At 37.0% G+C, this 14,433-nt stretch overlaps 1 protein-coding gene across 2 annotated transcripts; it reads left to right on the top strand.

The window, feature by feature from the left end:
• Positions 1-5,833: 5,833 nt before the first annotated feature.
• On the top strand, positions 5,834-8,382 carry LOC122072241 (probable E3 ubiquitin-protein ligase RNF144A). Of its 2 annotated transcripts, none has more exons than XM_042636823.1 (2): positions 5,834-6,655; positions 7,718-8,382. In XM_042636823.1, exons 1-2 carry the CDS (start codon positions 6,090-6,092, stop codon positions 8,022-8,024), a joined length of 873 nt encoding a protein of 290 aa, XP_042492757.1. In that variant the 5' UTR covers positions 5,834-6,089; the 3' UTR covers positions 8,025-8,382. The 2 variants fall into 2 exon arrangements, with proteins under 2 accessions (XP_042492757.1, XP_042492758.1); XM_042636824.1 differs by lacking the exon at positions 7,718-8,382 and adding an exon at positions 7,232-7,707.
• Positions 8,383-14,433: the final 6,051 nt, after the last annotated feature.

Genomic DNA, 14,433 nt, shown 5'->3' with positions numbered 1-14,433 from the left:
GTTAAGAAGTTACTATCTTTTATTACTTGTAAGTAATTAAGTATTGTTTTCTTATTTAATCCAACGTAATTACATCTTTAATGACATCGATCATGATGACTAAAGTTCAGGGTTGTAGATACGTATCTTTGTTCACATTTTTTTTTTGGTAAAATATTTGTTCACAATAACAGTAGCTATTAGCATGCAACTTTGTTAAAAAAAAAAAGCATGCAACTTGACTCTTTAACAAGGAGGTGCTCATTGTGGCACAAGCAAATGACAAAAGTGCACTTTGATTTGATAATCTAAGGCAGTCAATTTTTCTGTGTCAGCCGATTTTGGTAGACTTAATCGATCCCCATCAATTTAAGATCATACATCTTTTCCGTCTATTTAGGTAATCAGGCCTCATAGATAAGGTATAAACATATTTTTATTCAATTAGTCCCTAAATTTTCTGATTAAATTGCTATCAAACCACTATTTTGCTGACACATTTGACAATTGATCCGACTAATCCTAGACTTTGAACGGTCAAGTTGGGCCTACTAATGTGGGCCAGCTTTTGATACCCCACTGATCAAGGGAAGAAAAAACAAAGATGAAGGAAAGGGAAAAATGGTGATGTTGACTTTTATAGAATAAACTATTTTTAGAATACTTATCCAAATGAGTTATGTTGACGTATTATTAGCCAAAGAAGGTGGACAAAGGCTTTTGAATCAACAAAATTCTCTCCCACACCCTCGTGCAGCTCGCTCACTAACTATATACATATCCACCACCACCACCATCCCCACCACCGCCCAACTATAACCCAACTCTATGGTTTCCCTTTTGCTTTCATATCAGATTTGGATTCTTTCTTTCTCAAGAGAGAAAGAGAGGTGGAATGGCGTCAACTTCCAAACTCACATCACCAATAGTACTCCTTAAAAAATAATATTGAAAGAGAAGTTCGGTTTCATTTGATATGGTGTTGTTATCCATTAATCTATCTATCATCAGTTAATTAATTACGGGGAAAAAGAGGTAACAAGGGCGTATAAATTAAGGGAATAAGGCTTTTGTTACGTCCAATACTCGTCATACGGCATATCAAATAGGCTAATCCATAACCTTTAGATTGGAAGAGTTACATATTGTGGTCCCATGCAGAATCTAGGCCATATATACTTCAACTATATGGTCCATCATACATTAATTACATATTTTCATATATATATTTTTAGAGTCACATAATCCTTCAAATTAAGATATGTGTTCTACTTTTATTTAACTTATATATTGATATATAGAAACGTAAAGTTACACGCAAACTTGATACATGGATAACATAAGATTAGTGATGGATGTATGAGATACAAAGCAATTTGTAGGTAATATTGAGTTGTATTAATTTCATTAGTTTAATTAATTTAAGAGAGATGGATCGTTACGTTGCCAAAGGAAATGCAATTTTCTATCAGGGAGGGGGTCGGAAACCTAATCGTCTAAAGGGGGTTTAATGAGGAAAGAGTATGTGGGAGCCACATTGGGGATTGTGTAGGAATATGTACATTAACATTGTGGCAATTTTTTATTTAATTTAATTAAAATCAATATGATTTAGACACTTTGTTGACTAGGCGACACAAATAGATGCACTATGAGATAATATTTTTTATTCCTTTCTTGGGTTTGATTAAAAAAATAAAAAGAAACAAAAAATGTGTGAGATATGATTTTAGGATCGAGCAAGTTTTATGGGGATGCTTATCTATAGGGTATTTATTGGATGGACCACCTATTTGTGTCCCATAATAGGTTCGAATCGTCAAAGTGGAGGCCAATGAGGGGACGTATGGGCAGCAAAATGGGGTGTCATTTTCTTCATCTATGCTTGATAGAGAGAGCCACGCAATCAAAGAACATTCTCTTACCCTTAATTTTTTTTTAGATTGATAATAAATATTTTGAGAGAGAGAGAAACAAGATAAATAAATAAGTTGGCCCACAAAACGCATGTTAACTGCCACTGACACATCTTACTTTTGCTAGTTTATTTAAGGTTGAGAGATTTACTATCACTCTCCTACACTTGGCCTATATTTATTAAATTTTTTTTATCTTTTACCTTCTTACTGATACTCTCATGCTTTTTTATTTTTACATCTCTTTCTCCCATGCTCTTTTTAAATATTCAGATTACTCTGTATTTTTACTTATAACCTATTATACTTTTTTCAAATTGATTGGTTCAAAACATGATTTGATCAAAACCACTAGCAAGTTTTGTCTCATCCAATCATCAATGGTATTGTAAATTCAAAAAAGAATAATTTTGTATCTGATCTATATCTATATCGGTATCATATGTTCCAATTGGGTACACACATTTTTTATTTTTTTTAATCCTTAGATTGGTTGAGATTGATACCAATCTCAACCAATCTAATACCGATAAAAAAATAGATTGCTAAATTTATGATGATCGATGAGATAAAAAAAAAATAATAAAAAATAAAAAATAACATCCCTGATGATTGAACAAGATGAAATAAAAAAATAATAATAATAAATAAATAATATCTTTAAGGACAATCAACTATGTTTGGTTCAAACCATGTTTTGAACTAATCAATTTGAAAAAAGTGTAATAGGTTACAAGAAAAAAGGAAGGATAATCTGAATATTTAAAAAGAACAGAGGAGAAAGAGATTAAAAATAAAAAAATAAGGAAGTATCAATAAAAAAGTAAAAGGTAGAAGAGTTTTAATAAATATAAGCCAAGTGTAAAAGAGTAATAACAAATTCCCCTTTAAACTTTTAGGTGTGCACCTGTGGACTTACGGTGAAGTGGTCCACATCAGAAGAGGCAGACAGGTGGCATCCCTGAAATTGAATGGAATATGGACGTGGCGATACTCACACGTTTGTGGAAGACAAGCAAGCTGTGAGAGAGAGAGAGAGAGAGAATCCGATACACCAAGCTTGGATGGCTCACCATCACCATCACCATCACCCAATGTCACAACCCTTCCAACAACCACAGTACGAGAAAAGGCATCTTAAAAGTGGACTTCCATTTACAGACAAAGGAGTAAGGATAAGGTAGTGTAAGTTAGCATGGATGGGAGTGATCTAGACCTACCTCATTTTGACAATGAAACAATAAAAGTTTCTCTGTTGAATTTACTCCAATTTCTAAAGGCTAATGTTCATGTAAAGCCGCAAAGCTTTTTCAACTTAATGTTCCTTAACAGGATCTGCTCCTGACATTTGAATGTTTGGACGCTACTATGGCCACCCAAGCCCCTTTCTGTCCCTATGTATATGACTCAGATCTTTCGTATGCAATTGTTGTCGGTTGCGTTTGCATGTTTGTACTTTCTTTTGATGTTCAAACCCTGGAAAACAAAATAATGAATAAAAAAGAGGAACGTAAATATCATAAAATATGAAAGGAATTATGTGTTTGATAAAATTGTCTATGTTTACGATAAGAATATATTTATTCCACCATCAGAGGATAGGGTTATCATTTGTCCTTAACCCAAGGTGATAGCGCAATTGGTGAGTAATGAACTTGGTATGAGTCATAAACTTGAACGTTCTAAGTTCGACTCCCACTAGGCACACCTTGGACCACTCACATGGGGGTGTTTAGTGCTCTTCACTGCTTTCAGTAAAAATTGAATGATTCTCATTCAACCCTAGTATGACCAGTCCATGAGGTTGTGGAGTCAGTATGGGCCCACGGGACTAGTCAGGTCGAAGGCCTAGATACCCATTGTTGGCCAAAAAAAAATAAAATATTTGCTTGTTCTTGTAATTCTTTCATATTGATTATAGATTAAAAAAAAAAAAAAAACAACCCTCGCTACAAATTTATGACGAAACTCTATACAATGTGTTTACTAAAATACCCATATAGCGACAATGGAGCTTATCCCCCAATCGTCTCATTGGCTGACCTTGACCCATTTTTTGAGGGTCATATCTAGTATTTAGAGTTTGCTCGATTTGGTACAGCCCTCACAGCTGGGGAACTCCCTCAATTGGTTCTTCCATGGAAAGATCTTCGAAGTTGATCCCCCAATTGGACCTGTCAATGATGCCTTCGGGCCACGAAAATGTGCATGATGGTGCTCCAGGCCTCTTAATGGCCCATTAGGATCAACCCATAAATACAAAGCGATGAAATACAAGATATTGTACTCCCAACATAGACCACATGTCATAAATTGCACCATTCAAAGCATTAAGAGACGAGGAAGAAAAAGATGACCAGTGTATCAATGGAAAAGAAGATGATTAGTTTGTTAGTTTGTTGTTTATGGCCTATCTTTTGTTTGAATTTGACAAACTTTAAAGCCACAAAGCCACCAAAGGATTGTTTTCTTCTTTTCAATGCAAAATGCAAGGTCTCATTATTCCACTAATATTACATCTCATATGATAATTTTATTAGAAATTAACAATGCAACAAATCAACGATTTGTAAAAGAAAAACGTAAAAGGATCATATGTACACATAAAACACACAAATTTACATGGTTCATCCAAGATAGACTCTGTTCATGGTTGAGCGATAACTGAAGCTTCTACTATTATGATGAAAAAAATACAAAACTTTAACCCTCTCACACTTCCTTATGAGATGTAACATCCTATGCAACCCTAATTTTGAAAGTACAAAATTAGCCTCAGTATAAACAATTCCAAAAGAAATATCATCACCCCTACACCCCTTGCCCCCTTGCAACCACCAACAACCCACTCACTGAGCCACTGGTGAGCAAGACCGTCAATACTAAAGGAAAATTACCGATACTTCCTATATTAAACTGAGATCAAGCGTCACGAATAACAAATTTCTTCATAAAGTCCAATCTTAGCTATATAGCTCTACTATAGACCCACTTATTTATCGTAAAAGTAGAATATCATTTATTATTATAAAAAACAATGACACATCATGTACTATATATCAGTTCAGAGCAGGAGGATAAGAGCCCTTCCCATTAAAGGTCTTATTATGAATCCGATTATCAAACCACCAATGGACCACTCATTTCTGAGTCGCTCCAAATGGATGAAACATGGCTTAATGTGATTAGTATCACTAGCACCAGCTTAACTCGCAGAGACCCAAAACTAGTAACCACTCCCATCTTCATCATCTGCTCTAGTTGTTTTCTTGTTTAAACTTAAATAGCAGGTTAGAATAGGATTAAGAAGCAAGAGGACCAAGTGTAGTTCTTCGCTTGATTTGCTCGTAAGTTTCAGTTGAACAGAATGGTGTACTAAACCCTGCATGTGACACAAGTACACAGCTTTCTGATAAATTTCACTGCTACTCAGGTTGCAGGAACCATGTGGGTTTGTTGTGTCCAAATAAATGGAATAATTCAATTCTACTTCAGTTCACAAACACCATTCAAGGTTTTAGTACTTTTCAATGGGAGAGGGTTCCCTCCACCGCCGGAGTGGGGAGGGAACCCTCTTTTGAATTTCATTGTAGGAGTGGGGGCATTTATGACATTTTACCTCTCACGTGAACATTGATATGTGAGGGCCCATGCAAATTCATTTTTTGGGTTCGACGTTTCATCCTTTTTCAAAATACCCTTCCATATACCTTTTCTTTGGTTGTGGGGATGAGTAAGTAGTAAAGTTCCTCTAGACGGGTTTTGCTTGATTTTTGTTGGTAGTTTCATTGCAAAAGAAAATTGCGGCGACCTGGATGGTAGCTAAGTTCCTGCTATCCGGGTTTGTAGGCAAGGCAATGGACTAGGTCACTACCGCTTTTGAGTTCAAAAATACCCTTATAGGTTTTGGTATTTTCAAAATTGCGCATCAAGATTATATTTCTTTGACTGTGAACAGTAGTTAGGTAGCAGACAAATTTCGTTCTGTTTCATAATTTTCATTGGATCCATAACAAAATCTGGTTTTTATTAGTTCCTATTTCACAGCAACGAACACAGCAAGATAGGGAAGCCATAGACTTTTTTCCATAATAATACAAACCTATAGCTATAGGGGACTTCATTCTCGGAGGCTTCATCAGCCAAACTGAAAGAAGCTCCATCTATCCCACAAGCTCTGCCTGACAACCCTCAATGGAAGAAGAGGTTCAAAGTCTTACTTGTGAGATTTGTGTAGAGCCCATGACAGAGACAAAGAAATTCAGCAACAATAAGAGGTGTGCCCATCCATTCTGCTTAGATTGTATTGTCAAGTACATAGAAGCCAAAATAGGAGAGAACAGTACAGCAGAGGTACCATGCCCAGCCTCAAACTGTGACAAGTTCTTGGATCCCATCTCATGCCGACCGATCCTCCCTGCTGGATTGTTCGAAAGATGGTGTGATGTGCTGTGCGAATCTGCAGTTCTGAGGGGTGAGAGTTCGCACTGCTACTGCCCTTCGGCCGGGTGTTCGACGTTAGTCCTGAATGAGTGTGGGGGGATCATTACAAAGTCAGAGTGCCCAAATTGTAAGAAACTTTTCTGTTTCCAGTGCAAGATCACTTGGCATGTGGGTTTTGGGTGCAATGAGACCGAGCAGTTGAGAGATGAAAATGACTTTCTATTTGGCGAGCTTGTTGTCAGGAACAACTGGAAGAGATGTCCAAACTGCAAATTTCGTGTGGAGAAACTTGATGGTTGCCGAAGTATACAATGCAGGTTTTTTGCTTCAACTTCCTCCTTCGCCTCACCCCTATTACTTTTGGAGAATTGGGACGGAATTGGTTCAATCTGGGCGATCATGAGTCATGACTGATTCGATCCGAATTTTAAAACCATGGTCCTTTCTCTCTCCATTAAAACCCACCCCTTAATGGACTGTTTTTTTCCACCCTTGTTGGTGGGAAACTGCACTCTGTTGTCTATGTACATATTCTCTGCAGCTGCTACAATGTTGTAGTGAGCATCCAGTGACTCAGAGTTACTTGGCGATATGCGCTTGGATACTCACTGGTTGCAGAGGATGTGGGGTCAATTTCATAGTGAACCCTTTCCTTTGTTTTTTGTTTTCCTTCTAAACCCAGTTCAGTTTGAAGTCACTAATGCTCCTGCTTAGATTATATAAAAGTTCAAATATTCAACTCTTTGTGCGGATACAAATTCGGATATTTAAATGAATTATCAATAAGATATTTGATTAATTTTGAATATATATATATATATATAGGATAATTAAATACAATTTACTATTAGTGTATTCACTCTGAATTCATTTTATTTATGTGCCAACAACAGTTGAGACTTGAGAGCATGTAAATCCAGCACCTAGTGCATTGGTCTGCAGCTGTTACTTGAAGAGTAGTCTCTAAGAGATTAATGGATCGACTCCAATCAAATGACTGTATTAGCATGTATTTATGGGGACTGCTGTGTTTTACCTCATCATGACGTGAGTGAATCAGAGCTTGTGTATCTACGATTTCATACTCAATCTTATCTACCCTTATGGTTTCACCCTCCTTTTAATTGGCCTATCGACCATGACCAATTGTGAACAATTCTGATTGTGACTATTCTACCAATCATGAGAAGCCAAATTTTCTCATTTTAGAGTTTTTGGGATCACTTCTAACCATTCCAGTCTGATCCGTTTTGATTTCGAGTTTAAAATCGTTGCTACACTTATCCTCCCAAAACATTGATGTGTTGCTTATTTTTTTTTGGGTAAATTGATATTTGATTGATACATTATATAATGTTTTTCTATGTGCACTTGTACAGATGTGGGGTTATGTTTTGCTATGCCTGTGAAAAAATGAAGGATGAGTGCATATGTTGCATAAGAAACGTGCCTAGATTGGATAACCATTTCGTGCCTTGGAGGGGTGCAACTAGTGCCGCTATTGATGAGAGACGTTTGACACAAAACCAAAACGTGGTTAGAGTGGATAACCATATGGTGTGTAGGAGGACTGAAACGTTATCAAACGCAAACTTTAATATATGTATGGTTAAGGCTTTAGTTGTAGTTGTTGTTGGAGTACTATATGTTGTACTTTGTGTTGTTCTTAGTCGTTATAATCATTAATTTTTTCTTTATTAGTGTTGTACTTTTCATAGGTTTATTTTTTTATTTTAAGAATATTCCAACAATACTAAAGTTTGGAATAGTTATATATGCCCTTATTGAAGGGTGCTTATATATTCTGGGATGTGGCTCCCCTCGATAGAGCCTAGGGAAGGAGTAATGGCCATACCATCTTCGTGTCAATGTTAACGGGCGACACCAATGGGGTGCGGTACCAGATTATAGGTGACAAAGTATGGTAGATGATAGTTTCAAAAGGGGAAGAGAGAAATGGACAGACAGACAACACCCATTGATGTGCAACACTCGAGTGGCATGCCCAACCTTTCTAATTTTTTTTTCTTTCTTATTTTTGAGTTACATTTATTCAATTTTTTGAATAGGTGATTTAATTGTGTTTGATGAAAATTTTATTATTTTTTATTTACAAAAAGGAAAATCTTGTTGTGACCAAGGTTGGATTATATTTTCTAGTTTAGAGATTGCATTTAATTGTAACAAACACCAACAAATACGAAAATAAAAAAATACATATCTGCACAACATAGAGATTTAATGAGATTCACACTCTGATGTGGTGCGCTACGTCTTTGGGCGAAAAAAAGATGTTTCACTATGTATAAGAGAGATTACACCCAAACAACGGCGAAAAAACTTCCTACCTGGAAAAAACCCCTAAATTACAACTGCTTGCTCAACAAAACGATAATACGTCATATACTCCTCCAAAATTGTAGGTCAATCCATCGGGTCATGGTCCATCGGGTTGAAATCAAGCACCGCCATACAAGATCAATGTTGGGCTCCGGGCTTTGGCCAAACCCTCTACTTCCATCACGGATCTCAAAAAAAAAATTCCATTTGGATCGCCACCAAAATATGTCGGAGCGTATCATTCTTCAAAATAGGTCAAGAATTTGAGACAAACTTAACACATTTATATAAATAAAAAAATTAAGAAGGTTGCATTGAAATAGCAAGTTAACTAAGGTTCTTTCAATTATTTCAATTCCATCGGAATCAATGGTTTCAAGTATATATCTAGGTTCATAATGGATGGAAGTAGCAGTTATGAATCTGTAATTAACCTGGCTAGAGTTCGATAGCCATTAACAAGATGACCAAGAGGAAATCCTCAACGTTGGATGCATTCCAAGTAGGGAATTGTCTGCTTGGTGAAAAGAAGCAGGAATTGTATCAACATAATTGATTCACAATAATTTCCATTTGTTTGGTGGAAAATTCACGAGGGGTGGCAGCATTATGGTCCCATATCACCCATATAGGGGCTGATCCTATATCGGTTTCGAAAGAAAATCGATATAAGTTGAAATGGTCTTGGATCCCCTCACTTTTTTTGTTAGCTAGTTTTACTGGGTTGAGTTCTTCTCGGCTCGACTTTTCAATAGAATAAATGGAACTACACTTTGTTGGGGTTTGTGCTTGGGTCCTCCCAGTTGTGAGATGGGAAAGAATCTGAATCCCTTATATGCGGCACTACCAATTGGTAAATTTTGATTGAAGCAGCGGATAGTTACGAAGCAAGACGAGCAAGTAGCAGTAAAATAGGGTTGAGATAGGTCAGATTTCTTAAAACCCCAACCCAACCCTAGCTAAGTCCCCAAAACTCAACCTATGCCCAACCTAACCCTACCGAATTCATGCCTAGGCCCAACCCTGCCAAGTTAATGTCAAACCAACCCGCCCCTAATTGACCCTGATTGGGTCGGGTTGGCCCTAATTGGACTTGATTTTTGCCAAGGGTCAGGCTAACCCTGATTGACCATATTTTTGCCATTTTGTGCCCTATGCATACAAATTTATATTTAAATTATTAAAAAAAAAAAAAAGCCACTAATAGATCAAATGATCAATACGCAATTAAATTTATGAAGTGCAACACAATAATAGATGTTCAAGACACTTGACCATAAGAATCAATAATCCAAATTTCATTTTTTTGAATTAAAAAATAGGCTAATAACCCAAAGTCCCATTATATTATATAAATCATGGTTAAAATCAGAGTCTGGTTGGGCCAGGCCTAGGCCTCAACTCAAGCATGGTCGAACCCTAACCCAGGGTCAAGTCTTTTTCAACCCTAATCCGCCTCATGGTCAGAATTAGCCCAGGCCTGTTCGGCTCAGGGCAGGTTTCGACAGGTAGGGCCAAACCCCATATGACATGCATCTCTATATTCCACGAATCCACTTGTATAAGCATCATCATGAATGTCTATGCACACCTATGGTATTTCAACTACTATTATGAATTTTCCTATAGTCTTAAACTTTTATAGCTTTAATTTTCCATCTGGCGATTTTTATTTATTTATTTATTTATTTTAATGGGTAAGGAACTCCACTCTATTTGAAACTTGATATATGATGAAGAGATTTAGGAATCTATCTACCTATATACAAATTTGGCTTCATTTCAACATACATCATGGTGGATTTTTTATGGGTTGAAATCGTCTGCAATTCCGATCTCGTACAATTCCGTGCAATACCACCTTTAGGTGGTGACACGTGTATTGATACCAATACAATGGTCCAGATCTGGTACAATTAATAAAATATTAAATCAGTAAAGAGACATTTAAATCAGATCTGGACCATTACATTGGTATCAATACACGTGTCACCACCTGAAGGTGGTATTGCACGGAATTGTACGAGATCGGAATTGCAGACGATTTTTTTCCATTTTTTAATAGACCAGACATACAAAGTAGTATTTATTCATTATATTTGGGAAAAGGTTATATGTATGGCCATGTATGATGCATAAATATAACATGGCAATGCTGGTAAATATGGAAAAAAGACGAAGCTCTCCCCCCCTTCCTATTTTATGAATGGTTCGATCACCAAATGCGATCATGCATGGACGTATATTCGGCCATTTTATATGGATAATGATAGTTTGTGAATATGATATGTCACTTCCAAAATATTAAGATATTAATAATTTGTTTACCTTTAACTTAAATAACTTTAACCCTCTCACACCTCCTTATGAGATAAACCCTTATATATATATATATATATATATATAATGTCTTACACAACCATATTCGTTCATGTTCGTTCATCTTGAAAGTACAAAATTAGCTCCACCATATTCGTTCATGTTCCTTCCGTGGTGTATATAAATCAAACGTACCATACTATAACTCCCCTCGCGAAGTCTTCCATTGCAAGTTGCAGAAGCTTCTCATCTCCATGAAAGCATCTCGGAAGCTGAAATCATGAACTTGATTAAAGGGTATCTGCTTCACTTCATAATATCCATAATTGGATCGGCACTTACAGATCAAGAGAATTCCTCCCTCCAATGCATTCATCACATAAACATCTATTTTCATTTCTGAGTTGCCCCAAATGGATGAAACATGGCTTAATGTGATTAGTATCGATCACTAGCAACAGCTTAACTTATAGAGACCCAAAACTAGTAACCACTCCCATCTTCATCTTCTCGAGATGGTTTTCCTTCTTTAAACCAAATAGCAGGTTAGCATAGGATGATTACGAAGCAAGAGGGCCAAATGTAGATCTTTGCTTGATTTGATCGTAAGTTTCAATAGAATGGTGTACTACGCCATGCATGCGACACAATTGTCTGGTAAATTTTGCTGCTACCTAAGTTGTAGGAACTTTCTTACAACTTGGGTTTGTAGCTAAGAAATGGAATAATTCACTTTAGCTTTGGTTCACAAACACCCTTCTAAGTTTTAGTATTTTTCAAAGGGAGAGGGTTACCCCACCGCCTGAGTGGGGAGGGAACCCCTATTGAATTTGATTATAGGGATGGGGGAATTTATGACATTTTACCCCTCACATGAACATTGATATGGCCCATGCAAATTCATTTTTTGGGTTGGCGGTGTGCTAATCTTTCACCCTTTTTCAAAATACCCTTCCACATACCATTTCTTTGGTTGTGAGCCTGGGTAGTAGAAAAGTTTCTCTTGACGGGTTTTGCTTGATTTTTGTTGGTAGTTTCATTAGAAAAATAAAAATTTGCTACTACTTGGATGATAGCTAAGTTCCTATAACCCAGGTTTGCAGCTAAGGCAATGGAATAGTTCACTTCCCCTTTGAATTCACCAATACCCTTCTAGGTTTTGGTATTTTCAAAACTAACCTTCAAGATTCCATTTCTTTGGTTGCGATCCCGGCCATAACAGCCAAATTTTCGTCCTGTTTCATTAGACCCATAACAAAATCTGGTTTTTATCAGTTCCTATTTCATGGCAACGAACACAGCAAGATAGGGAAACCATGGAATTTTTTCCATAATAATACAGAACTATAGCATTAAGGGACTTCATTCTCAGAGGCTTCATCAGCCAAACAGAAAGAAGCTCCATCTATCCCACAAGTTCTGTCTGACAACCCTCAATGGAAGAAGAGGTTCAAAGTCTTACTTGTGAGATTTGTGTAGAGCCCATGACAGAGACCAAGAAATTCAACAACAATAAGAGGTGTACCCATCCATTCTGCTTAGATTGTATTGCCAAGTACATAGAAGCCAATATAGGAGAGAACAGTACAGCAGAGGTACCATGCCCAGCCTCAAACTGTGACAAGTTCTTGGATCCCATCTCATGCCGACAGATCCTCCCAGCTGGATTGTTCGAAAGGTGGTGTGATGTGCTGTGCGAATCTGCAGTTCTGAGGGGTGAGAGTGCGCACTGCTACTGCCCTTCCGCCGAGTGTTCGACGTTAGTCCTGAATGAGTGTGGGGGGATCATTCAAAGTCAGCGTGCCCAAATTGTAAGAAACTTTTCTGTTTCCAGTGCAAGATCACTTGGCATGTGGGTTTTGGGTGCAATGAGACCGAGCAATTGAGGGATGCAAATGACTTTCTATTTGGCGAGCTTGTTGTAAGGAACAACGGGAAGAGATGTCCAAACTGCAATTTTCGTGACGGTTGCCGAAACATAAAATGCATGTTTTTTGCTTCATCTTCCTCCTTCGCCTCACCCCTTTACTTTGCGGAGCCAAGTTTCAAAGGTGAAATCGGGACGGAATTGGTTCAATTTGGGCGATCATGACCGATTTGATTGGATTCGATTTTTAAAACCATGGTCCACTCTCTCTCTCTCTCTCTCTCACATTCTCATCATTAAAACCAACCTCTTAATGAACTATTTGTATTTCCACCCCTTGTAGGTGGGAAACTGCACTCTGGTGTCTATGTCCATATGCTCTACAGCTGCTACAACGTTGTAGTGAGCATCCAACTACTGGAAACCCTTGGTGGTGTGTGTTTAAATGCTCATAGTCACTTAGATGCTCACTGCAACACTGCAGCGACTGTAGAGATGTGGGCTTGGTGTCGTAGTGATCGGTTTCCTTTTTTTTTTTTCTAACCTAGTTCAGTTTGAAGCATGGATTTAGTCGTATGTCAGTCACTTTTGGCCCTGGCTTTTAGAAAAAGTGCATATATATATATTTAAATTCTTTTACCCCATAAATGATACAGGAAACCTCCAAATCAGTGTCAAGTATCAGAGATCGATCTTAGCCAATATCAATATAATACAGCCGATATGATACCGGTACTTAAAACCATGGTTTGAAGTCCCTAATGCTCAGACAAGCCCGCCATCTATTTTGCTTAGATTATATTAAAGTTCAAATATTCAACTCTTTGTGCCAATAAAAATTCGGATATTTAAATGATTATCAATAAGATATTTGATTAATTTCAAATATATATATATGTGATAATTAAATACAATTTCAACTATTAGTGTAGTCACTCTTAATTCATTTTACTTATGTGCCAACAATTGTTGAGAGCGTGTAAATCTAGCACCTAGTGCACTGGCATGTAGCTTTTACTTTTTTTTAGGTAAAGACCTGCAGCTTTTACTTGAATAGTAGTCTCTAAGAGATCAATGGATCGACTCCTATCACATGAGTGTATTAGCGTTTATTTACGAGGACCATTATGTTTCACGTCGTCATGGTGTGAGTGAATCAGGGCTTATGTATCTATGATTTCATACTCAAATCTTATCTACCCATATGATTTCACCCTCTTTTTAATTGGCCTGTCGGCCATGACCGATCCTGATTGTGATTGTTCCTACCAAATCGTTAGCTTCTCAGACATGAGAAGCCAGTTTTAGGGTTTTGAGATTAATTCTAACCGTTCCATTCTGATTGGTTTTGATTCCGAGTTTAAAATCCTTGCTACTCTTATCCTCCCAAAACATTGATGAATTATTTTTTTTATTTTTTTATTTTCTAAAAATTGATATTTGATTGATACATTGTATAATGTTTTTCTATGTGCACTTGTGCAGATGTGGGGTTATCTTTTGCTATGCCTGTGAAAAAATCAAGGATAAGTGCATATGTTGCATAAGAAAAGTGCCTAGATTGGACAA

The sequence above is a fragment of the Macadamia integrifolia genome, chromosome 2 (genome assembly GCF_013358625.1).
Source record: "Macadamia integrifolia cultivar HAES 741 chromosome 2, SCU_Mint_v3, whole genome shotgun sequence".
Classification (NCBI taxonomy): domain Eukaryota; kingdom Viridiplantae; phylum Streptophyta; class Magnoliopsida; order Proteales; family Proteaceae; genus Macadamia; species Macadamia integrifolia.
This window is presented reverse-complemented; position numbering and strand designations above follow the sequence as displayed.